Here is a 21,249-nt window from a genome sequence, read left to right as displayed (position 1 = left end):
GTCTTGAATTGGTTGTCCCACGTATGAGAGGTGGCGCATTCCACGGTGCAATGCAAGTTTCTTCCCAAGCACACTGTGCAGCAAGGTAATGTACCTGCAGCAGCAGGAGGACGAGGATGTTGTACCTTCTTGTTGCTATATGCGGCTTCTTCCGCAGGGGGGTGCGGGCGCTTCTGTGACGTCGCGACCTGCTGTGATAGCATTCATGAGAGGTGCTGGTTGTTGGCTGTGAAAGTAGCTGCTGCTTGCTCTGTAGGAGGAGTTCCAACATTACAGATAGCAAGTTACTGATCGTGTGATACGAGGTATGTACGTGGCGATCACGTAGTTGATGCGAGAGGTTCCCAGTGAGGGATGACACATGATGGTCATGGATTTTCGTGATGAAATCCCGGTGGGTGGTGCCAGAGTGAGCGCGTTGCAACACAAAGGTCGGTGGTTACCATGTCGGCGCGCGATTGGCCGACAGTGGGTGAGAGTTTTAAATTATATGAAATGTTCGCAAAGTTGTTATGAAAGGGACGAAGAAGCCGAGAAGTTGATTGAGTATTTGACCTTTGAGTGAAAGTAAATGAAAAGGTACTGACGGATTGCTAACGCTGTATCTTTATCTCTTTTCTCGTTGAAAAGTTCTTCCCGAGCTTCGAAGATGAGATCCTGATTGAGCTCTTCTAGACTCCAGCTCTGAGCCATACCGATAGTCATGTGCCAGCGACGACGTTGTTGCGATTGGTAGAGTAGCAATGCTCTTTGTTTGAGCGTATCTGGGGCATGACACCAACGATGCGATTGTAGTGCGCACCAGAATCGAATATGCATGTCAACTCGATCGTCAGGCCAGTCATGTAGTTTCATTGAAGCGATCATGCGCGGTGCCGCCTCGTTGAAGTCTTCCCATGAAAGATTTTCGTCTTTGACGATGGGGGCAGACTTTGGATCCTTGACTGCCGCCGCAGGAACCCATGAGTGTAGCCCATCTGCGGCTGGTAGCATCACTAAGGCATCTGGTTCTGCTAAGAGGTTTGAAACTTTTGCGTCTTCTAGACCCTTGTTGGTGAAGTAGTGCAACTCACAATAATCTCCCGCTTTCATTTTCCTTAGAGCATACTGTGCGGGGATGATTGTTGGGTCAGAAGGTACCTTCCCTCGCACTAGAGGCACATATTTGTTTTTGTTCTTCTTTCTATCCTCTAAGCGAGCGGCCTCTTGTTCGTCTTTGATTAGTTGCCTGTGTTCTTCTTCTTCTTCCTCTTCTCTCCGTTCAGCCTCGTGCCGGCGCCGTTGTTTGAGGGCCCAATGTTCTTTATCAGCGTTGTTGGTCAGGGTCCACAGGGCTGAGAGAGAGCGAGCTGCTTGGTCAGCATTGAAACCTTCGTCAAAGAGCTTCTGACGCGCATCTTTGTGCTCTTGAGTCGTGAAGTCTGGCCTTATGGCTTCGTTAGGGTTCTGCGTGAGCATTATAACTGACGAAATAGATGCAAAAACGTATAAACAAGTAGCCAAAACTCAGAATAAGGCAAGGCTGCGAGGTGGGCAGGAGCAAGAAGAGCTGCGCCACCTCACTAACTTCCGTGTAGACTAAAATCTTTGCCGGCCTCGTTCCTCGGCCGGCTTAGATAACCATCCTCCCACATGCTTGTGCAGTGTGCACTAGATGTAGCTGAAGTCATCCCTTCTGGTGTCTTTGGCGTCTTTAACTTGTCACCAATTCTGTCAATGGTCATGGAGGAGCGCTTTACTTGGGCCAGTGCTCCATTCATGATTGATTTCTATTTTGAACTTCCACTCTCCAATCCTGCACTGGCACCACACAAGTACTACTACAGTGCAACACAGTCGCTGACTTTGGCAAGCCTTTGCCCCAGATACTAGTACCAAGCACTGCATTTAAAGGACTACCGTTGCAGGTATTTGTGAATGCCATCTACCATGTAGATGATCAATAGTCACTATACCTGGACTGCGAAAGACCAAAGTGAGGTTCAATGATAGTATAGTATACAAACTGTGCCATACGGCATCAGTGCTATCAAGCATGAATGCAAGCAGTCGGAAGCATGAAAATTTAAGGATGTGCGCAAACCTGACACCTGTCTGGTGCCTATTCTACTGATTCTATTGGTATGTGACCGTGTGATAGTGTTGATGAGTTACATAATGTGCGAGGCACTGGACAGTCTGGACTTGTCATTACTAGTTCTACCCGATGCAACTTGACCACATTCTCGCATCTTCTCATGGCCCACTACGTACTCGCCGGTCCCACGCAGTGAATTTGAGCACGAGCTCGATACAAGGAATCAGAAACATGATATCAGAGCATATTTTACAATGAGCTACGCCTCTAATTCACTAACACCTAAGACTAGATATACTTGGATTTGATTTGGTTGATTTACAGGTACGTGTAGCGCAGAAGCGAGAATGTACATGCATCCATGATTCCATGTGTACAGTGCAAACCATATAAGTTGTGATGCGATGCTATAGCCTGACCAAAAATAGATATTATATGTAGGAGACTATTGAAGATAAGAGGCATATACAACACGGCTCACCGCCACCATGGAGGAGGACCAGATGTCCCAGGTCCTCCCGGCCTCGCATAGCCACTGCGAGTCGAATTGCTTCTTGGATCTAGTCCGCCATCCATGTTGAAAGATCCAAAGTGCTGTGCAGCTGCATTGTTGGGATGCGCGGTTCCGTGAGGTTGGCTTCCCAACGAGGCCACGTTGGTCCGTGTTGTGCCATGGAAAGATTGCAATTCACCTGTCGCCATGGAGTATGAGTCTAGTATGTTAGATGTGGTAGATGTAGATGATGACGACGATGATGACGATGACGACGACAATGAGCCTGCGGTTTGAGGAAAAACTGCGCTAGACATGACGCTCGATGATGGAGGCGCTCCGAAGGTGCTCCGTGGAGCTGGCACAGGTTCATGGAAGCCAGAAGTTGCACCTATGAAACCTGTTCTTCCGATTTCATAATCGACTTCCATTGGAGAAGATGGGAAATGTGGGCCGCTATCCTGCGTTGTCTCAGGCACTCGACGAGTGGCTCGATTTGTCAACCCAAACCAGGAAGTCGGGCGTGAAAGTGCTGGGCGACTTGACACATTAGGACGAGGTCCGCTGACGTTCTGGATGGATGGGAAAGTGCGGGGTCCCGTACTGCTCTGGGCTGCACTGGCAGTTGAGCTGGGAGGTTGATGATAAGGATCTAGGAACTGTGAACCCTGTGATTGCTCTGGACGTGGCGGGTGGATGTGGAGATAGTGGTGATGATGGTGATGGAAATGAGTTCCACCACCATTAAACCTTGTCGCCGCCACCGGTTCTGTAGGAGTACCAACAATCGTTTGGGCACGTGACAATGATTGTGGTTGGGTACCATTCCCTGATTGGGCATTAGACCCTCGGCGAGCGCGATTGATTAATTCACTCAGACGCATGGCAACAACCCCAGAGGAAGAGTCTGAGCTCGATGTCCGGCCGTGATTGCCACTTGCTCCCACTTCAGGTTCTCTTGACCCTGACCCACCAGCCCCCGCACTTGTCATTATGCTTGCCTTATATGGGCATTTTGGAGAATTCTTGACCTTTTTGCGACATACAGGGCAAGTATTCGCTGTCTTGAGCCATTGCTGGAAGGGTAACTCGTCAGCAAGCGAAAGAAAAAAGACAAAAGAAACCAAGTATACCTCCAAACAAGCTTTATGCAACCAATGGGTACATTCAACGAGCTTTGTGACAGGATCGTCGCGCCCATACTGCAGAAGAAAGGTAAGATACGTCACTGGATGAATTTGACAGATACGTACATCATCCAAACATATTGGACACCGTGTCTCGCTGTCTTCCTTAGCCCATGCTTGATAGGTTCCCGTTGGAAGCGAGGCAATGACGTCGGCAGGCGTAGCTCTCGACCTGACTTCCCCAAGCGTTTCGCCTAGCGACAACAATCCCTCATACGACGAGTCAAATAACTCATCCGGCTTTATCCGAAAAGAGAAGCATGAGGAACATTCCAGTAAGCACAGCACAACACAGCGCACACAGCATACGCACCATATAATCACCCATATTTCTCCTTGCCACCGTCCGAAACATCGATCTAATACGAGTACCCTCTGCTCGTGACGTTCCGCGTGTAAGGCCAGCCCGCTGCCTCAAGGTGCGAATGGGTGTCCGTTCTTCGGGTGGGGCCGCTTCTTGCCGTTCTCGAGGCCGGTCTGTAGTGTTTCGGGTGATAGTAGCGGAACTACCGGAGGTGAATGATGATCCGGAGCTCGTCGGAGTAGATGAACCTTGAAGCAGTGGAGACCGCCATGGAAGTAATGCGAGGCGATTAGCATTCCCAGGTCTTCCGGAGGGCCCCTGGTGTGGCTGAGAAACATTGCGCCTGGAGGCTAAGTCAGATCGTTCGTTGTTGGGGCCATATCGCTCCATCATTTCGCGCATGGTTCTCATCCTTTCATAGTCGCGATCCTGGGGTTGCATCAATGACTCCCATGAAGAGTGGGGGGCAGGGTTGTGTGCGGGGGCGTCACGCCTACTGCTAGACCAGAATGGATCAATAGGCAGACTTTGAACACCTCTCTCTACTTCATTCAATCGATGCCTCGCAAGATGTTCGTCGCTCGACTGTCCTCTCAATGGAGGGACGCGGCCCCGTGCAGCAGTGAAGGCGCTATTGACCTGCGTGGATGTGTTGTGAGAGTCGACGCCAAAAGCCAAGGATGTTGCTGAAGCAGCAGGCTCTGGCATCATATGCCTCGATGTAAACCGTGCACTATAGTATTAAGGAACATTCAGCAAATGGTTCGATGGGAGTTATACATAAACACTGACCTCGAGGCTGCGCGTTCCCTTCCACGCCTTGGCTGCACAAATATGTCAGTACTAAATACATCACGTGATTTGTTTTAAGGGGGACACACCGATATACCCAAGTAAGAATCCATGTCATCGCTATCGTTATCTTCATCCGAGTTTCCGAAAGAAAACGCAGTGGAAAGTTGATGAGCAGGAGGTACAGGCTCTGGTTCTGACGCACGGAAATCACTGCGTCCTTGGTTCGCTTGTATCGACCGCCGCAATGAATCGCGGTATATTCCAGGCGGGAACATATCCAAGTTAACGCTGCTGAAAGGATGAGATCTCGCAGGTGTGTCACCGCTGGGCACCTGTGGTCGTTCCGAAAACATGTGTGGTGGAGAACGCGAGCGAGCAGTACGCAAAGTGTGAAGAGGTGGCGTGGGCGGACGATAAACATACGGTGGCTGCGCGTTTCCCTCCACTGAGTTTGTTGAACTCGGGATAGCGTTGATCGTGGCGAAAACAGGGTCAAAGATACTGTCAGCTTGGTCTTCAGAAGAGATGTGGTTGCGGTCCCTTGACAGAGATCTGTTATTCGCACTTCTTGTCTGGGGATGCCTGTGTTCGGATAAAATCTCTGGAAATCGGACTCTCTCCCATTCGTTCAAGCCTCCTCGTCGAAACTGAGAAGGTGGCCCAGAACTGTTTAATGCGAACGGTCTTGAAGGAAGATCGCTTGTTCGACCAGACGCCAAAGGGTGGGAAGATGTGTTTGAGGGGTCTGCCTGGCTGGCTATAAGACGCCTCAAACGAGCAGCGGCAGTTGAAATGTCGGAATTGTCTCGAGCAGGCTCGTCGGAGTTGGGACGTGAATCAGACAATTGGGTGCGAAGATGCGCCCTGGCGTTGGTACGACGATGCTCTGCAGCACTTTCTGACACCAATGAGTTGCTTGACAGTGTTGTAGCGGAGGTATACAAGCGGGAATGAAAGCGGTAGCGAGCCGGGGGAGGATTTGGCGGCTCATGTCGGGAAGGCGACCCAGACAATGAACGAGCTGATTGAGAAACATTAGTGAATATAGTTTGGGATAATGCGCTGCACCTTACCAGTTTCCACGCCACGCTCCAGTAGCCCGCGGGCATTATGAAGACCTTGAATGATCTCATGCACACTATCTGGATGGGAGGGGTCGTCGTCATCTTCATCATTTTCGCCAGTGATATCGTAACGGTTGTGAACCATCGCCCTGCGCCGTCTCTCGTGATCAATGGAGTCCTCTCCACCGAGACCCGCTAAGTAGCGGTTAAATGACAACTCTGCTTCGTCAGAATCTTCAATTGCCTGTTCTCTGGAAAACGAAGAAAAAGCCTCGGAGAGAGGGCGAACTAGCAATATTTGTAAACAACAGGGAAAAATTAAACATAAAAGCCATACCTAAGTTACGCGAGCGTTCAATAACTGATCTAGCGCGCACAGCAGCCTCTTGGTATCTGTCAATCGAGCGAGAAGGCGATGAGTTATGGTCCTGGATTGGATTCGAGGCATCCCGGTGTCGTTCCTCGTCAGCAGCGTAGAAGTGAGAGATGGAGTCTCCAAGCACTGGAACAAATTATAACTCTTAGTCAATATGATCATCGCCAGTATGGGAGAGAGAACCGACCAGAGGATGACGCAGAAGTGCCTGCTGACGTACGCGCTGAGCTCATGGATCTCCAGCCGGCATCTGAATGGGTAGTACGTCTTGCGGCCTGCGGCCTAGTATCCAGATCTGAATTTGGTGGCTCGAATGTATTGTCAAGGAGTCCTGGACGCATAGTTACGCCTGGCAATGACGCAACTGGCGGTGAAGAACGGGAGGGAGTAATAGTAGCCCATGTCAAATTGGATGAGCCAGAACTTGGTACACGATGAACACCTTGCCTGCCGACTACATCGGGCGACGACGCAACGGGCGGTGAAGGACGGGAAGAGGCAAGAGCAGCCCATGACAAATTTGATGGCCCAGAGCTTGACCCACGGTGGACACCTTGCCTGCCGACGGGTCCATTTAAGGTATCAGTGTTGTTTCTTTCAGTTTGCAGGACTGACGGTACGGTGGTAAGTGATCCGTTGGGAAACTCGTCAGATTCTCGGATAGATGCGTTCGTCCTCGTTGATGAAGAGATTGATGGAGATGGGCGGTGTGAAGGATGAGGGGTGTTGGAAGAACGTGTAGAATTGGAGGTGTTACTTGATGAGGTAGTATAGCCGGGACGTGATGATAAGCCTGTCAGCGAGTAGTATGTAATCAGTGCTAACGTGTATGTAACAGATCAAAGAGACAACTACCATCTGATGTTTGGAAAGATAACGAGTCAACCTGTCTGGGAGCCGCAGCGTGTGTACCCCCAGACCCAATGGAAATAGTTGCATCGGTGAAATATTGACCACGGCGATCCTCCCCAGATGTGTGTGATGAGCCCGGTGAAGCTCCAAAATGAGTCCAGTCCCAGCTGTCAAATGCTTCGGTGGTATCATTTGACGATTCGCGTGGGGACAGAACGGGAGATGCGGTAGGGTGCCAAGACGGAGTACGTGAGTGTGAACGCCGGAGGACTGCAATGTGGCTATCAAATTCGTTGAAGCGTTCTATGGAGCTTCTAAGAGCGTCATGTGCAGTAGAAGATACTACTTCTGGCGGAGGTACAGGGCGTGAGATGTCCAAGGAAAAAACAGAGCTATCTGACATGTCCTCATCCTGAGGTTCAGTCTCGGTGCTCGGTGGCACAGGCGTTGGTGAGACCAAAGTACCCGGAGTGGAAACAGTGGCGGGAGATGGATAAGCTGATGATCTCCTGTTCTGGTCAAGAGAGAGGTTATGGTTGTTGGTAGTAGAGCCCTCGCTCAGCGAGGCGCTCGATCGCGCGGAATTGTACTCGGAGGACATGGAAGAGTCCGCAGAACGATTACTGACAGAGGAGCTGCTCGTACTCCTTGCCCTCTTGTTTCTTTCATTTCCACCGCTGTTGCTACTGGAGCCTGTCGGGACGCTATGGTTTGTTGTGCCACTCCCGCTGGCTTGAAGAGCGCTAGTCATTGGAGAGCCCGAATCATAGCCAAATTGTTCAAACGTCCGCTTGAACGACGTTGCATTTGGTGCAAAAGAGACATGAAGGTGAGAGGGATACTCTGAAGACATGGATGCAGACCACAAGGTCTACTGGGAAGAAAGAACAAAGGAAAAGGGGGTCCTAGTACCTAGTCACGTAGTGATGGTAATTACTACAAGTCCCACCCTTAACGGGCATATACATGCTGAGTCAATTACACTGAACCCTTTTCTCCGATCATCGTCTCTTCATCAGAATCGCTCTTCGTCAAGTAATGGTCTGAGCTCATCGCAGGATCCAGTGCATAATACGTGTTTCTGTCAACGCAATTCCCATGATTGCAACGAGGAGCTAGAACTAGAATAGCTCTGGTTCAACATGTGCGCAACGTTATCACGTCCTACCGTACCATCATTCCATTCGGAATGCTTTATTTTGGGCACCTCAGCCGCATAAATTGGATGGTGAGATTGTACGATGTTGCAGGTGGCCATCAGCGTCACCATACTTTGGGCTCCAAGCAGTTCTGGGCAACAGTGCGGGCATTTTTTTGTTCTATATGGGATTTCTTTCATCCTGGTGGTATTGCTGCACAGGATTCGGAGAGAACACGGTGCGGTATCAACATGTCGACAGGCCACAGCTGGCAACGCCTGCAGTGATTAATTTACCTCCACATATCATCATCAACCCAGTGACTAAGTGCATAGTCACCCGCTGTGCGTGTTGCACTTTTCGTAAGTCCAACATATTATTGTCTTCCATTACGGCTAACTTCAAGCAGCTCCAGATATGATGGCAAAGTGGAGTCACTCGTTGCATATTATGATCAGGGTGTGTACGATAGTAATCTCAAAATGTAAAATTAATTTACCAACATAGTGTATAGTGTATGACGTTCACACTGCTGTTGCATTTCACCAGGACGTGTCAACTTGGCAGTATCACGCATGCAGAGAGGCGCAGCTCTGCTACGCCTTAACTCGATGAGTACACAATATTCTCCTGTAAACAGGAGTTCCCAGCGCGCAAGAACTGTGTGAATTTTTGATATTCTCACGTCAGCATAACCCTCTATGTCCGCAATCCTGGTAACTTACCTCCCCACAGAACAGGTAAGCAGGCTGACAATTATAAGTGTCATGCCTGCAAAAGACGCCGCTAGGATTACCCCGACCATGTATACTTCCAGAGAGGTTTCGTCGATGTTGAACGTTTTGAGTATGCAAGTATTGGGTAATTCCGGGTCATTAGTTGCTGTACTAGGATCAATCAGCAAGGGCCTGGTCACGGTCGGCGCGGTCATCACTGGACATCGGACATGAAGCTTGCGCAATGATTCAAGTAGGGCAGACTTACTGCTGGCCACCGATCCTGCAGCGGTCGCAAGTACAGAAGCCGTGCTTCCAGACTCCGGCGTATCCGAGGCAAGACTTGTAAAATTACGACTGCTTCCTATAGATGAGGAATCCGGGTAAGTTCCCTGCGTCCTGGAAAGCAAATCCCTGTTAATTTACAAATACGCGATGGACGCGGAATGACATACATGATAACAGAGGACCCGGCAGTAGATGCCCGGTGTGCCGGATTGGATCCTGCAGGTGCAGCCAAGATGATGATGGTGGTATGAAGTAACAAGAACATCATCAAAAGCTTCATGCAGGGCGAGTCGAAAGATCTGGGGTGTGATCTTAGGCGCGTTCAATGGCTGACATTGTCGGGCTTTTGAACCAGCAAGCGATCATACACAACGACATCGCTATGACTGTAGATTGTGGCACGTACGGGATAAGCATTCCACGGTGTCATTGGTATGGTATAGCAGCTGCCGCCCTCCGAAGCACTTATACAACGTGTACTTGGTTGTATCAGTGTGGTTGGTAAATGTGGGAGATTAATTGAGCCGCCCTATCATGTCCCCTACGTTATCTGATATCATTTCTATCGTAACCACCCAGACTCTCCGGAACTCAAGAATCAAAACGCAGATCCACTCGAATGGGGGTTTTTCCCTTTATCTGACATCTAGGTTCATAGAACATTCTATCATAAGACGCCGCCAAGTATCAGTATTCCAAAGTCGACCAGCCGTGGACGTCGGCGTAATACACTCAAACCGCGGACTCGGGACTGCTCACAAGCAAGGTTCCGAATATTTGCGCAGTACTGCAGCTGACTGCCTTATTCGAAAATGCTACGCCACAGCTCGTTTTGATGCTTTCCTAATCTAGATGTAACTTAAATGACATGGTTTTTTCAACATACTTCGTAAAATGTATAAGAGGCTTTTATCACGCTGCTTGACTTGATGTGGAGTCAGCTTTTATAGGCGACGCTGTTTTTACATCACCAGGTACTCAGAACCTTTGAGAGCATTGTCAATGAAATTGGCACATGCCCGTGGGGCGCCGGGGGAGCTAGGCTCTCGGTTACATTAATATTGCTGCCATTCCACCCGATTGACAACTGGACCTTACAATTACTATAACTTGACCCTTGGCTGACCCTGCCACTGAATTCAAATATCTCTAGCACGCAGTGTCGATGATAGATACATCACTACGCAGTAACAACTATCTCTCTCAGTAGCAAGTCTAGAGACGTGTATACAAATATATCTATGTACACTATGTGTGTGGATACCGATGCCAATGTGAGAAACCATATATGCCGCAAAACAACCTAGCCAGGATGAGCTCAGCCCCATCGAGACGTTTCGTGTAAGATTACACTGCCCATGAGAAAAGAAAACACATGCATACTTGCAAGAAAGCAGTACCCTCCCGTTATGCCATAAACACATCTTCAATCAAAACGGCAACTGCGATGACTCCCACACCTCGGGGAACGGGTACCACATAGCTGGCAGCTGGCACAGCTCGATAGCCCCTCCTTTGCTCCGACTGATCTCGAAGTCTAGCCACGCGTCCTGATAACGGTGGGTCCCTGCGCGTTTCCTATACTCAAACCCGACTTTGCCGAGCAGCTTGAGGCCCGTCGCGAGGGACTTGGCACAGTCTTTGCGTACTATGCGCCATGACTCAAATTCGTCGACATCGTCGTATTCTGGGAATTGCATGCAGATGCGCAGGTCTCGAAGAGCAGATAGAGGGGATAGTGCTTCAAGAAACTCTTGCTGCGGCGATCACATATGCCAAAATCAGCCCATATTTAGCATCAATCTTTGATCAGGCCTGAGGGAAGAGACGTACCCAACTTGATACCGATTTACCATCGTGGTAACCACACCGCTCGATCTCTAGCGTCTGAAGGTGAGGGCAGTTGGAGGTGATGGACCAACACACGTTGGGCGTTAGCTTGTCCTCGATGATGATACGCAAATGATTGAGTTCGCAGGTGCTCGCGGCGACATCTGCGAGCACATGGTCAACTTCTGCTTGGCCAAGTGCAATGGGCCAGCGAGGAAGGTCCACGATAGCGAGAATGGCAAGTCGTTGGAGAGATGACATGTGGTTGAGAATCCCACCAAGCTTGCAAGCGTTTGATATGGCGAAATCAGTAAGAGTGGCGAGCTTTGCTGTGTGCGCTGGATCTGGAGGATCATCGCGCCCAAGGACATGGAACTCCTGCGCTTTGCTTTGCGCGAAGAGTAAGCGCAGATCCCGCAACGCATCCATACGTGCAAGCACGTTGAAAAGCTGCACGTGCGCTGGCGGCTCATACGGTTCCGTGACCGGTGCGTTACCGGTGAGCGCAAAGGTTTTCAGAAATGGCCAATCTATTCTGGCTAGAGCACCAAAAGAGCATAGACTACCGGACAGCTCGAGATGGGTGATGTGTGCTGCGTGCGTCTTGACAAATACGATGGAGGCTTGTATCTCTTGGACTTGCCTCCAGCTAGCCTGCGAGCGATACTTCCTCCTCCAGTCACGTATGAAGTACGTGATATCAGAAAATCTCGGATCTGTCGGTCCATCACCGATGCGAAGCGTCTGGCCAACAGGTGTGAGGGAAATCTGCTTGAGTGTAACGGGGGAGATGGATGTTATGCCTATTTGAAGCGGCGTGTCGATGAATATGATAGCGCTGAGGGATCGTGATAGACCCAGTGATTGAAAAAGGGACCGGGGTATGACAAAGGGACAACTCAGTGTCACCTTCGACAGTTTGGGCATTTTTGCAATCGCCAAATTGAATTTGACCAGGTCGTGAGGGACATAATTACCATCTTTGTCCAGTGTTCCCCACTTGAGGCGAGTGGGTTCTGTCCATTCGTCAAACCATTCCAGCCGAAAGTGCCTTGGCGCCGAAAATCATAGTGAATCTTGATGCTATGGGAGAGGGGAACGATAACGACAGGCTTACCTGATATATGGCCAGAGGCCCTCAGGGAAGAAACGAAGGCCAGATTCTTCAGCCTTGGTTTTATGAGGCCATCGCACCTCAGAGAAGAGGTAGGGGAGGCACGATTCGCGGAAAAATCGAGATGTGCTGGCAAGGGTCAACAGCGCAGATGGCGAACCTCCATTGCTAGACAAGAGATCGTTGATGAGAATGTGCGTGATGTCCGCGTTCAAGATGGACATGACGGGACGAGAGGGATATATCGTATGCACGGTGTAAAAATTGGGGAAGGTATTTGGACTAATCGTGTTGGGTGCGCAAGGCGATTAGAAGCCTTGTGACTTGTAGTAAAAATTTCTGGGTGCAGTGAGGCAAGAAGACAGGTGGTCAGCACCGTGCATTCTGAAGCCTTGTATGGTGCTGTAACGTACAGACGAGTATCACGGAAACCGCGACCTTAAAGCGCACGTTTGGCTAGGAACCCGCCTTTGAGGAGTGTTCTGGTTATGCTGGTGGTTGATCTTGAAGCCTGTGCTATCAAGCCTGTAAATATGGCGAAGTTAGTCTGAGAAACGCCCAAAGGTGTCAGATCAATCGTGCCGAATTCACAGGCTCTAGACTTAGCCGAGACTTCGCGATCTAGACCAACAATTTCGGCCCAAACTATTCGTTGGACAAATACAAATTGTGCTGCCCTTACGAGCGACTTACGAAAATATGAATGAATGGGATGACCACATCAAGTCCCCTTTCCTAGAGGCCACGTCTAATTTGATCTAGTGCACAAACCCCGCATCCACGCCGAATCAGAATTAGAAGCCAAAGGTTGAAGTCCTCACTTCATGTACAAATTAACTGCCAGGGTTCATGCTTTGCTATACTCAGCTTACAACTCTCCTCCCTCCAGACTCTCAATAATTTCCAGATATTCCACCTTATTATCACTTGGATGCATACTTCTCCGTCCATTCCCTGCTCACTCTTTGTGCGTCCTTCTCATCCTCCTTGTAGTGCTTGGCGACATCGGTAGCCAGTGGGTCATCGGGATTGGGCGCACTCAGCAAAGCTTGTATCGACAACAAGACTGTCCGAATTTGCAATGCAGGGGACCACTTGTCTACAATGCAGTGGCGTTCAAATCGGTAAGGACTAGCACGAGGTACCCGAACGCACCTTTCAAAATATCTAAACAGATTCTACCCAGTTTATCTGCCGTAGCGAAGCATATTTAGATTGCGCAGGCACTGTGGTAATCTAAGAGCTCACCGATGTTTGGGTGGTATATCTTTGTGAGAAATCGCACCTTTGGGGGACTCATGGGATATTCCTCTGGCAGGAATAATTCCAGGTGAAACACACCCTCTTACCAAACGCTTCAGCATTCCGACAATGTATCATCTATAATCTCGACAGCTCACGTTGGAAGGGACTGCCATCAGGCCCTTGAATCGTTACGTCAAAGTAACGCAGGTTGTCCTCGTGCGGTGCAGCAGTGATTCCAGGCGCGGGGTCTGCGACGAGACGCTCAGTTTCCTATGCGAAGAAATGAAGAATAGATAAAAGAAGCATGGTCAGGGATGGCTGACTACTGGGAAGATGCTGTAGACATGATTGCACATACCTTGATGATCCGCTAGATAAGTACCAGATCACATTCAGAACATATTATTTCGGAAAACGATATTGAACACTTGCCTTGGGAAGAGCCATATCTAGGGCTCAAGGGTCGTGCACGGTGGTAGACAATGAATGAGATGGAAACGAGATCACTTGGCACAGCGGGCCCACTTGGGAGTCCATGTATGGTATTTTGTTCTCACGCCTTACATCTTACCAATTCAAGAAACTTGTGGCATGGCCTTCGCCACACACAACGGTGAGCTCATAATGTCCAACGATGTTCAGATGAATGTAAAACGATGTGTCAACGTTTCGACTACCACGAAAGTGTGCTGATTCACAGCATTCCAGGATGCAGGCGCTGAAAAGCGGGATGACTGGGTAAAAATCACCAGTTCAGACGGCTACTCCTTTCTCGTGAAGCGAAGTGTCGCTGCGATCAGTGGCACCCTCAAAAACATGCTTAGCGAGGATAGTGAGCTCCCATTCCTTTTGGAAGCTTTGCTATGGTTTCCGAACTATTACACACTACAGGTAGTTTCAGGGAGGCAATTGCCAACACATGTCCGATCAGTGAACGGTGGGTGGCGACCCGTTTAGGAACCTGCGTCCTCTAACAGCCTAAATAGCGCTGCGGTGGTTGAGAAGGTCTGTGAGTATATGTCCTTTAAGGCTTACTACGAGGGGCCTGGATCCAAGGAGGGTGTTGATGTGAATGAATTCACCGAGCGCATACCGCCCGAGGTGGCGTTGGAATTGTGTGTCATATCATTACCTGTTCCATTATGATCTGAATCAACTTGCATCGATTAGGCTCCTTGCGGCTGATTATTTAGAAGGTGTGCTTGATTCTTGTGTATAAGGTTCACTAACGCCCAGCATCATTCAGTATAAACTCTTTCAGACATTCATCTCATATAGTCTGGAGTAGGCTACTAATTAATCTTGATTTGTGGTCGACCTATCTGTGCTGCATTTCATTCGTTAAGTAATGTACCAGTGTGGGCGCTGAAACAGGAATCAGAGGTATCCTCGGGCATTGCAGTCTAGATCATCATGTCATCCATAGATCGTCACGCAGTCTCGAATCTCTTCAAAGGCATTGGTTTCCCTGTCACTTTCCTCCCAATCGCGACACGCTCAGCAATCCGTTCAACCGTTCCACCCTGAAGACCGTCTTCATCGGGTTCCTCTAGTGCCCGGCGGATCAATTCCTCCATACTCACCCCGTCAATGTCGCCGCTGCCGCGGCGCCGCATACTCGGTGCTGGTATCACAGGGAAGTCAGTCACCGAATCCGTTGGTTGGAATATCGGCAGACGCTCATTCAGTAGATCTGAGCGGCGACTATGCGAATATAGCAGATGAGAAAATGTCCGCGACACGAGAATTGACAATTGTACTTACGCGTCGGCGAAGCTGCGAATATAGTGCCTCATCTGTGTCCCTTGCGCTGTGAGTAAATCTGACCCGACATGGTCCAGACCAGCGATGGACTCCTCTCCTGCAACCGCAGCCAATTCTGACGCGTTCTCGGCCTCTTCGCTGCAGCCAGCCGAGTGAGTATTCCGCACTAAATCAAATTGCAGAAATCACGGACCGAAGAAGTTGGAAGACCCGTTGCATCTTTCCAACCGCAAGAATCTTGTTCTTAATCGCCTGCCTACGTGCTGCAACTTCGGAAGGCGGCAAGGCAAGGTCCGTAACGGCCCTGCTGGCTTCATCTCCCCCTTCGATGGAGACTTCGGTGTCTTCTAGCTCTTCTGGGCTGCACGTTGCCAGGATCGCGAGCAACATCTCCGTGACTGTAAACTCTAGCGTAAACAAACCCTGATTTGTGAATTTGTCCAACTTACTCTTAGCACCAACGAAAGGCAAGCTCCACGTAAATCCATCCATGAAATTGGGAAGCCAGTATGGATGAGAACTCGAGTTGTACTGACGGATAGTGATGTTCTTGTTCGCATACTTGATCACTGCTCCGCGGTTGTGATACACATCCAGGTAGTTTGGCGCAGAAAACACTGTGATGACAGAGGGAAACTTCTTCGTCGGTGTCTTTCTATACATCAGGTATCTGGAATTATTATTTTAGTAGAGAACAATACAGCATACCCTAATCAAACAACTCACCCTGCATCCTGAGCTTCGTGCCCACGCACAATCCCCAGCAAGTTATTGCGCTCCAGGAATTTGCACGCCGCCTCGTATCTTCAGTTAATTCAGACTAGGAAAAAGATCACACATGGCAATACTTACGTGAAGAAGTATGAACACCCTCGCACCCCGTTATGCTCGAACGTGGTGCCAGGAGGCAGGGGCGGACCCTGCTGTGAATGTTCGTGTTCATATCCAAAGTTAACCACAGGATCGGACCATAAAAGGTCGCACAATAAGCCACTCGATCCAGGCTCCTGGAACCGGTCGAGCTACGTCCTAAGGTGAGTCCGGAACGCACTCGAGTCGATCGCAGAATCAAACACACCCTGCGCACATCCTCCAAAGTCACCAACTCTGGCGAAAGACCTCCGTGGACGCAGAAAAAGCGGTTATCTACGAGTGCTGAGACTGGAAGAGCGCAGAATGAAGCTATACAGGCCTCGTACACTGCTGGTGAATATTTGTGGAGACCTAGGATCACATCGTAAGCATCGTATGACGCAGGTCGCCGCACAAGAGCTCACACTCTCGTTTGAAAGTGAAGTATTCGGTTAAATGTCGGCATTCGTGATTGCCTCGTAGTAGCGTGATGTGCTTTGGGTATTGGAGCTTGAGCGCATATAGATAAATCAAACACTAGTCCAAGATCAGAACGCAGACTTCTGCAAAGGATCTAAATACTCACTTCGATTCCAAAATTTCCACGATCAACATAATCCCCGAGGAACAGATAGGCATTATCAGAAAAATTTCCACCGATCTCCAGTAATTTCATCAAATCATACTGTCGCCACCCCAAAACTAGTTAGTGCAGGCGAGCAGAAGAGAAACGTGGATAACGCACATATTGCCCATGGATATCCCCGCATACTTGAATCATTCAGCTCACACGCCCACTCGTGCCCAGGGCGGACTCACTTGTCACAGGACTCTCTACGTTCACAAGGTTAGGTTCTCGGGTCAATAGCGAGGTCGCCTGGTGGATGATATACAAAGCCTGGGCCTCAGTCAGACGACCCTCGTGGAAGAAATGGTGCTTCAGAAAATCTGGATTGGGAAGCAGTTCGCCGTATGCCGCATTGTGCATGAAAAGCTGCTCATCTGTAGGATGGAATCCCACAGGTTGTGGAACCTGTGATAGAATGAAAAGATCAAATTTTCTGTATTCTGTTCGTGGTTCGACCTCGGACACTGACTCACGCTTGGTACTGCGCGATCTTTGAAACTCACTCCGGGCGCGTTGCTCCACTGGGGAGTTCCTCCAGGAATGACTGGATCCCGCTCAGGGATCTGATATAAGGCAGACTGGAAGTACTCTTGATTACTGCCGGCCATAGGTTGTGGAGGAATGTATGCGCCAAGATTGCGGTAGTGAGAGGTGGAGTTAGTACAGCATAAACAAAACGGATCTAATTATGGAGAGACGCCCAACTGTCAACGTTTCAGCTGCTAGAGTCAAACCCTCAATATTCAATCATGATAATGTCGCGCGCTCTGCGCTGCGCTGGTCGTCTGGGCGAATGATGCAGCTGATAAGATATCGGTTAATAAGTCCGCACTCCGGCAGAAATAGAACACCTGAACTCTGGGCCCTGGCATAAGAATTTCAACCACTGATATTACATAGTTTTTACTAGATCTACAAGCCCGAACAATGTCACCGAAAGCACAAGCCCCGCCGATACATTCAATCAAACGGGTATCCCGTCATACTCGTCGTAACCCAGAGTAAGGTTCAAATTCTGTCAATAAATCAGATTGCTGACACCCCGCAGTTATCTTGGCGGAACGCACCTGCAAGCACTGCGTCGCGGCGCCCTTGAGAAGATTGTCCAAGCCACCCTAAATTCAGTTAGCCACATGTGACATTGTCCGAGCATACAGGACAAACATACCACGACAACAGCTCGATCGCCCTCGCTGTGGACTTGGAAACCTCCCACAGTCCAGCCGTGCTTATTTTCGATGTCTGACAATCCTGGAACACCCGCTTTGACGTGTATCAACTTCTCTCCACTATACTTCTCTTCATACAGGGCCTTGACATCCCGTGCAGTCACTTTCTCACTAAGTGGTACGGACAATGTCGAAATGATACCGCTGAACCAAGGTGCAACAGAAGGTATGAAGGCAACTTTTATGGGGTTGGTGGGATCTGCGAGCAGACTGGATAGATGACGGCCTGCTTCGCGCTCGTGGATGTGGTCTGTGAGCGAGTACGGACGGAAACCGCCAGCAAGGCTCTCTGGTGTGACCTTGGGCACCGTCGTCGGCCTGCCATCTGCGTCGCTCGTGCCTGTAACAGTCCCAGCACCGCTGTACCCTGAGATGCCAAACACCGTAGGCCCGGATGCATGCTTTACGTACTTCAGCAATGGCGCGATAAGCAGTTGCGTGGAGGTGGCATAGCATCCAGGATTAGATATTCTCTTCGACTTTTGGATGCCATCACGCCCATAGAGCTCTGAGAGAATCGCGGAAAGAAAATGGAAACAAGGAATACAGGTAAATTTGAGAGTTCAACAAGGTATTTACATAGACGCCTCACCAGGCAACCCATACTTCCACCCGGATTCAAAACGGTAGTCCGCACTCAGGTCGACAATGACACTTGATTCACCGGAACTGCGCACCTTTGCGCCACGGTCAATTGCATCAACAAATGGCTTGCAGACGCCATTGGGGAGCGCCATGACCCACGCATCAACCTCTCCGTCCTTTTCCATTCGCTCAACGTCCTCAACAGACAAGTTGCTGTGAGTGATTGAGGACTTTGTGTATCCCTGCAGAGGGTATCCTGCCAACTGTCGAGATGAGACATGCGTGAGATCGATGTAGGGATGGCCGGAAAGAAGGGTTGCGAGGGCCTGTCCTGTGTACCCGCGCGCTCCGATCAAGGCGAGGCGCTTGGGCTCAGTAGATGTGGGCTGCGGAGTGACAGCAGTTGCGTACCCCCGAGAGCCGGAAGGTACTTGACGACGGGCAAGGGTAGAATAAGATCTGGTGGCACCGGGGAACGGTTGTTGAGGGGGAGCAGACGGTCCTACGGGCAAGTATGCCCTTTCGAGCCTGCCTTTGGCCTCGAAATCCTTGACAATCCTCTGCACCTCAGCAATATCCTGCACGCCATACCAGAACAGGCTCTTGCCAGCACGCGTGAAGCTTCCATCAGCACGCTCAAAGTGCCAGGAGCGGTTGTCATCATCGACCTTCGCAGTCCAAAAGAGCTTGCGATGATCTTTCTTGATAGCGTTAAAAACGTTATCAATGACATTGTTGAGAACTCCGCTGCGAGAGGCGAGAAGCTTCGTCATGATTGGCACTTCACCTTCAGGGTGGGTGACAATGGCGACCGCGTCGAGGGGCTCATCGCCGTAAATGGTGTACGGCGTCTTTTGGAGGCTGCTGAGGACGCTGGTGACGCTTGAGACGCCAGATTGCACCTCTGGATCACGATCGTGAATGACTTGGCGGAAACGATCAGCGCCGACACTCTCGATGCTGTTGTGTTTGAAGAGCCGGTAACCGCGGCGGATTAGGGTACCAGCACCGCTGTCGGTGAACAACTCCCTCTGCAAATGATCGGCAGAAATAACAGCAACAGACGAGGAACGGGGTAGGTGGTCAAGGAGCTCCTTGAATTCACGCAGCTTGAGCTTAGTACCGTACTTGACCCACGGCTCCTTCATGAGCTGTTCGTACTCCTACAGATAGCAATTAGTGTGCTGGCGATAATGTAATGCCAGATAAAATGTACCTCGTCCAGATTAATGACGTCCAACTTTTCACCTGTGACGCCGTGGAACATGCCACCTTTCTCATTCAGGAACACTATCTTCATGGGCTCAAGCTCCTTGGCAAGTTCTCCGGCGGCAATGTCAGCATTAACATTGAGAATCTGGCCGTCAGGTGTCTCGGCTAAGCTGGTCAGAATGGGCAATGCGCCAGCCCTGATGGAGGCCTCGATAGGACGCTTATCAACGCGAGTGATATTTCCTACAAGGTTGTACTTTTCTTTGTCGAGATAATCGGCAGTGAATACACCGGAGGTGATAGGGCGTGCACGAGTGCCTAGCTTCTCGAGTGCACCAACAAGCTTGAGGTTTTGTTCGAGAAAGACTCGGCGGGCGATCTGCAGGGTTTTCGCATCTAAAAAGATATTAGCCTAAGAATAGAACTAGTGGCTCTAACGTACCAGTGACACGAATTCCATCAATATAATCCGGAATGACGCCTTCAGACTCGATGATACCGTTCAGTTGTGGTCCTGCACCGTGGAGTACCACGGGGTAGAGGCCAACACGATACAGGAAGCTCAAGCTGAGGGCTAGTTCATCTATTTGATCCAACACAGCTCCTCCGACTTTGATGACAGCAAATTTGGCAGGTTGAGAAGGGTGGGAGGAAGAGGAGAATATGCGGAGGTGTCGCTCGACTTCTCGCTTGGTTCCAATGGAGTATAAAAGTCTGGTTATCGTATCCTGTGTATATAGTACAATGAAGAAACGAGATTGGGCATTCAAACTTTCAACGTACCCTATCAGTCTGGGCTACCGACTGGATAGACCTGACAGACACATTTGCACGACGTCTGACTGCGGTAAGGGCAGCTTGGCGTTGACCAGCGACCCGAACAGCCTGAAATCTGGCGACCTGTGGAGTGAGGGCTGAAACACGAGAGGCAGCCAACATGTTTTGGTAGTCAATGTGCTGAGCAGCAAAACTGAAAAAAGGGTGTATGCAGCAAAGCAAGTTAGTTGACCAATAAGTCCTGTAGGCCTAGGGCTACTGCTTATTCAAAGTCCGAAGAGTATAGATATAGGATTGTAATGGACGTCCGACGTACGTCCAAGATTAAAACCTTGTGAGTGATTTTGTCACTTGACAGCGCTACAAGTCAGTCACTCAGTCACTGGTTGTTGGTTGGTCGCTGTGTGTAGCACCTGACTTGCTCCCACTCGGATCCCGGCTACTTATCATCGATTTATTCCAATGTTGCGTTATTCATATAGACTTGCTGTAGACAATTTGCTGTATTTCTAGCAGTTTCATGTACATAGATCAGAATTCTGTCAAGTATAATTTATATAAGTCTTCATGCTGAAGTAGCTCATGGGTCCAACCTTGGTTGATGCGGCGAGTTCAAGGCAGAGCGGCAACAATTTGGCAAATTTGGCAGATTCGGCAAAATTGTTTGTGTTCTAGAGTTACGTAGGTGATGACATGTCTGACAATCCAGACTTTTGCTTTGT

At 49.7% G+C, this 21,249-nt stretch overlaps 9 protein-coding genes across 9 annotated transcripts; 1 reads left to right on the top strand and 8 right to left on the bottom strand.

The window, feature by feature from the left end:
• Window positions 1-852: 852 nt before the first annotated feature.
• HD556DRAFT_1195909 (uncharacterized protein) lies at window positions 853-1,458 on the bottom strand (the record flags this gene model as incomplete). The annotated part of the gene is made up of 1 exon (XM_041296275.1): window positions 853-1,458. A coding segment is annotated over one exon (606 nt), but the record flags the coding sequence as incomplete, so codon positions are not given.
• Window positions 1,459-3,589: 2,131 nt separating this feature from the next.
• HD556DRAFT_1193159 (uncharacterized protein) lies at window positions 3,590-3,994 on the bottom strand (the record flags this gene model as incomplete). Its single annotated transcript, XM_041296225.1, has 3 exons — window positions 3,590-3,646; window positions 3,704-3,772; window positions 3,824-3,994. Coding segments are annotated over 3 exons (297 nt in total), but the record flags the coding sequence as incomplete, so codon positions are not given.
• Window positions 3,995-4,633: 639 nt separating this feature from the next.
• On the bottom strand, window positions 4,634-8,143 carry HD556DRAFT_929949 (uncharacterized protein). The gene is made up of 7 exons (XM_041312059.1): window positions 7,152-8,143; window positions 6,912-7,089; window positions 6,484-6,854; window positions 6,258-6,422; window positions 5,930-6,208; window positions 4,854-5,877; window positions 4,634-4,794 (listed from the first exon to the last, which is right to left on the bottom strand). Exons 1-6 carry the CDS (start codon window positions 7,999-8,001, stop codon window positions 4,928-4,930), a joined length of 2,793 nt encoding a protein of 930 aa, XP_041155274.1. The 5' UTR covers window positions 8,002-8,143; the 3' UTR covers window positions 4,634-4,794; window positions 4,854-4,927.
• Window positions 8,144-8,411: 268 nt separating this feature from the next.
• HD556DRAFT_1312402 (uncharacterized protein) lies at window positions 8,412-9,571 on the bottom strand (the record flags this gene model as incomplete). The annotated part of the gene is made up of 5 exons (XM_041300651.1): window positions 8,412-8,467; window positions 8,584-8,696; window positions 9,013-9,220; window positions 9,272-9,402; window positions 9,459-9,571. The coding sequence occupies 5 exons, from the start codon at window positions 9,569-9,571 to the stop codon at window positions 8,412-8,414; spliced, it is 621 nt and encodes a 206-aa protein (XP_041155273.1).
• Window positions 9,572-10,721: 1,150 nt separating this feature from the next.
• Window positions 10,722-12,880, bottom strand: HD556DRAFT_1500553 (uncharacterized protein; the record flags this gene model as incomplete). Its single annotated transcript, XM_041308948.1, has 3 exons — window positions 12,239-12,880; window positions 11,125-12,172; window positions 10,722-11,048 (listed from the first exon to the last, which is right to left on the bottom strand). The coding sequence occupies exons 1-3, from the start codon at window positions 12,457-12,459 to the stop codon at window positions 10,722-10,724; spliced, it is 1,596 nt and encodes a 531-aa protein (XP_041155272.1). The 5' UTR covers window positions 12,460-12,880.
• HD556DRAFT_929179 (ubiquitin-conjugating enzyme/RWD-like protein) lies at window positions 12,809-13,992 on the bottom strand. The gene is made up of 6 exons (XM_041312058.1): window positions 13,913-13,992; window positions 13,839-13,850; window positions 13,636-13,750; window positions 13,484-13,579; window positions 13,391-13,426; window positions 12,809-13,334 (listed from the first exon to the last, which is right to left on the bottom strand). Exons 1-6 carry the CDS (start codon window positions 13,925-13,927, stop codon window positions 13,159-13,161), a joined length of 450 nt encoding a protein of 149 aa, XP_041155271.1. The 5' UTR covers window positions 13,928-13,992; the 3' UTR covers window positions 12,809-13,158.
• A 112-nt stretch (window positions 13,993-14,104) lies between these two features.
• Window positions 14,105-14,699, top strand: HD556DRAFT_1448304 (BTB/POZ protein; the record flags this gene model as incomplete). Its single annotated transcript, XM_041307409.1, has 5 exons — window positions 14,105-14,128; window positions 14,189-14,312; window positions 14,372-14,417; window positions 14,467-14,595; window positions 14,651-14,699. The coding sequence occupies 5 exons, from the start codon at window positions 14,105-14,107 to the stop codon at window positions 14,697-14,699; spliced, it is 372 nt and encodes a 123-aa protein (XP_041155270.1).
• HD556DRAFT_1500535 (Metallo-dependent phosphatase-like protein) lies at window positions 14,419-17,332 on the bottom strand (the record flags this gene model as incomplete). Its single annotated transcript, XM_041308947.1, has 12 exons — window positions 14,419-15,184; window positions 15,245-15,382; window positions 15,438-15,642; window positions 15,694-15,914; window positions 15,971-16,048; window positions 16,097-16,266; window positions 16,323-16,468; window positions 16,522-16,633; window positions 16,683-16,781; window positions 16,842-16,867; window positions 16,916-17,129; window positions 17,198-17,332. 12 exons carry the CDS (start codon window positions 17,330-17,332, stop codon window positions 14,911-14,913), a joined length of 1,818 nt encoding a protein of 605 aa, XP_041155269.1. The 3' UTR covers window positions 14,419-14,910.
• Window positions 17,333-17,563: 231 nt separating this feature from the next.
• HD556DRAFT_1406709 (uncharacterized protein) lies at window positions 17,564-21,138 on the bottom strand. The gene is made up of 7 exons (XM_041304022.1): window positions 20,534-21,138; window positions 20,193-20,478; window positions 19,755-20,146; window positions 18,546-19,701; window positions 17,893-18,461; window positions 17,792-17,839; window positions 17,564-17,739 (listed from the first exon to the last, which is right to left on the bottom strand). Exons 1-7 carry the CDS (start codon window positions 20,687-20,689, stop codon window positions 17,689-17,691), a joined length of 2,658 nt encoding a protein of 885 aa, XP_041155268.1. The 5' UTR covers window positions 20,690-21,138; the 3' UTR covers window positions 17,564-17,688.
• Between the last annotated feature and the right edge of the window lie 111 nt (window positions 21,139-21,249).

The sequence above is a fragment of the Suillus plorans genome, assembly GCF_016647745.1.
Source record: "Suillus plorans strain S12 chromosome Unknown HD556scaffold_73, whole genome shotgun sequence".
NCBI lineage: Eukaryota > Fungi > Basidiomycota > Agaricomycetes > Boletales > Suillaceae > Suillus > Suillus plorans.
The sequence above is the reverse complement of the archived record's forward strand: the minus strand, read 5'-3'. Positions and strand labels throughout refer to the sequence as shown.

Bases quoted from the DNA above. Each gene is read 5' to 3' on its own strand.
- HD556DRAFT_929949 (XM_041312059.1), bottom strand. From the start codon at position 8,001: ATGTCTTCAGAGTATCCCTCTCACCTTCATGTCTCTTTTGCACCAAAT. The intron at 7,090-7,151 runs GTAGTTGTCTCT...ACTCGCTGACAG, and splicing joins ATCTTTCCAAACATCAGATG to GCTTATCATCACGTCCCGGC. The intron at 6,855-6,911 runs GTCAGTCCTGCA...ACCCGTCGGCAG, and splicing joins GGATCACTTACCACCGTACC to GCAAGGTGTCCACCGTGGGT.
- HD556DRAFT_929179 (XM_041312058.1), bottom strand. The intron at 13,580-13,635 runs GTGAGCTGTCGA...GCGTTTGGTAAG, and splicing joins TGATGGCAGTCCCTTCCAAC to AGGGTGTGTTTCACCTGGAA. The intron at 13,335-13,390 runs GTGCGTTCGGGT...ACTGCATTGTAG, and splicing joins CTGTTTAGATATTTTGAAAG to ACAAGTGGTCCCCTGCATTG.
- HD556DRAFT_1406709 (XM_041304022.1), bottom strand. From the start codon at position 20,689: ATGTTGGCTGCCTCTCGTGTTTCAGCCCTCACTCCACAGGTCGCCAGA. The intron at 19,702-19,754 runs GTACATTTTATC...TGCTATCTGTAG, and splicing joins ACGTCATTAATCTGGACGAG to GAGTACGAACAGCTCATGAA. The intron at 17,740-17,791 runs GTGCGTTCCGCC...ATTTATTGACAG, and splicing joins CCGCGACGCAGTGCTTGCAG to AATTTGAACCTTACTCTGGG.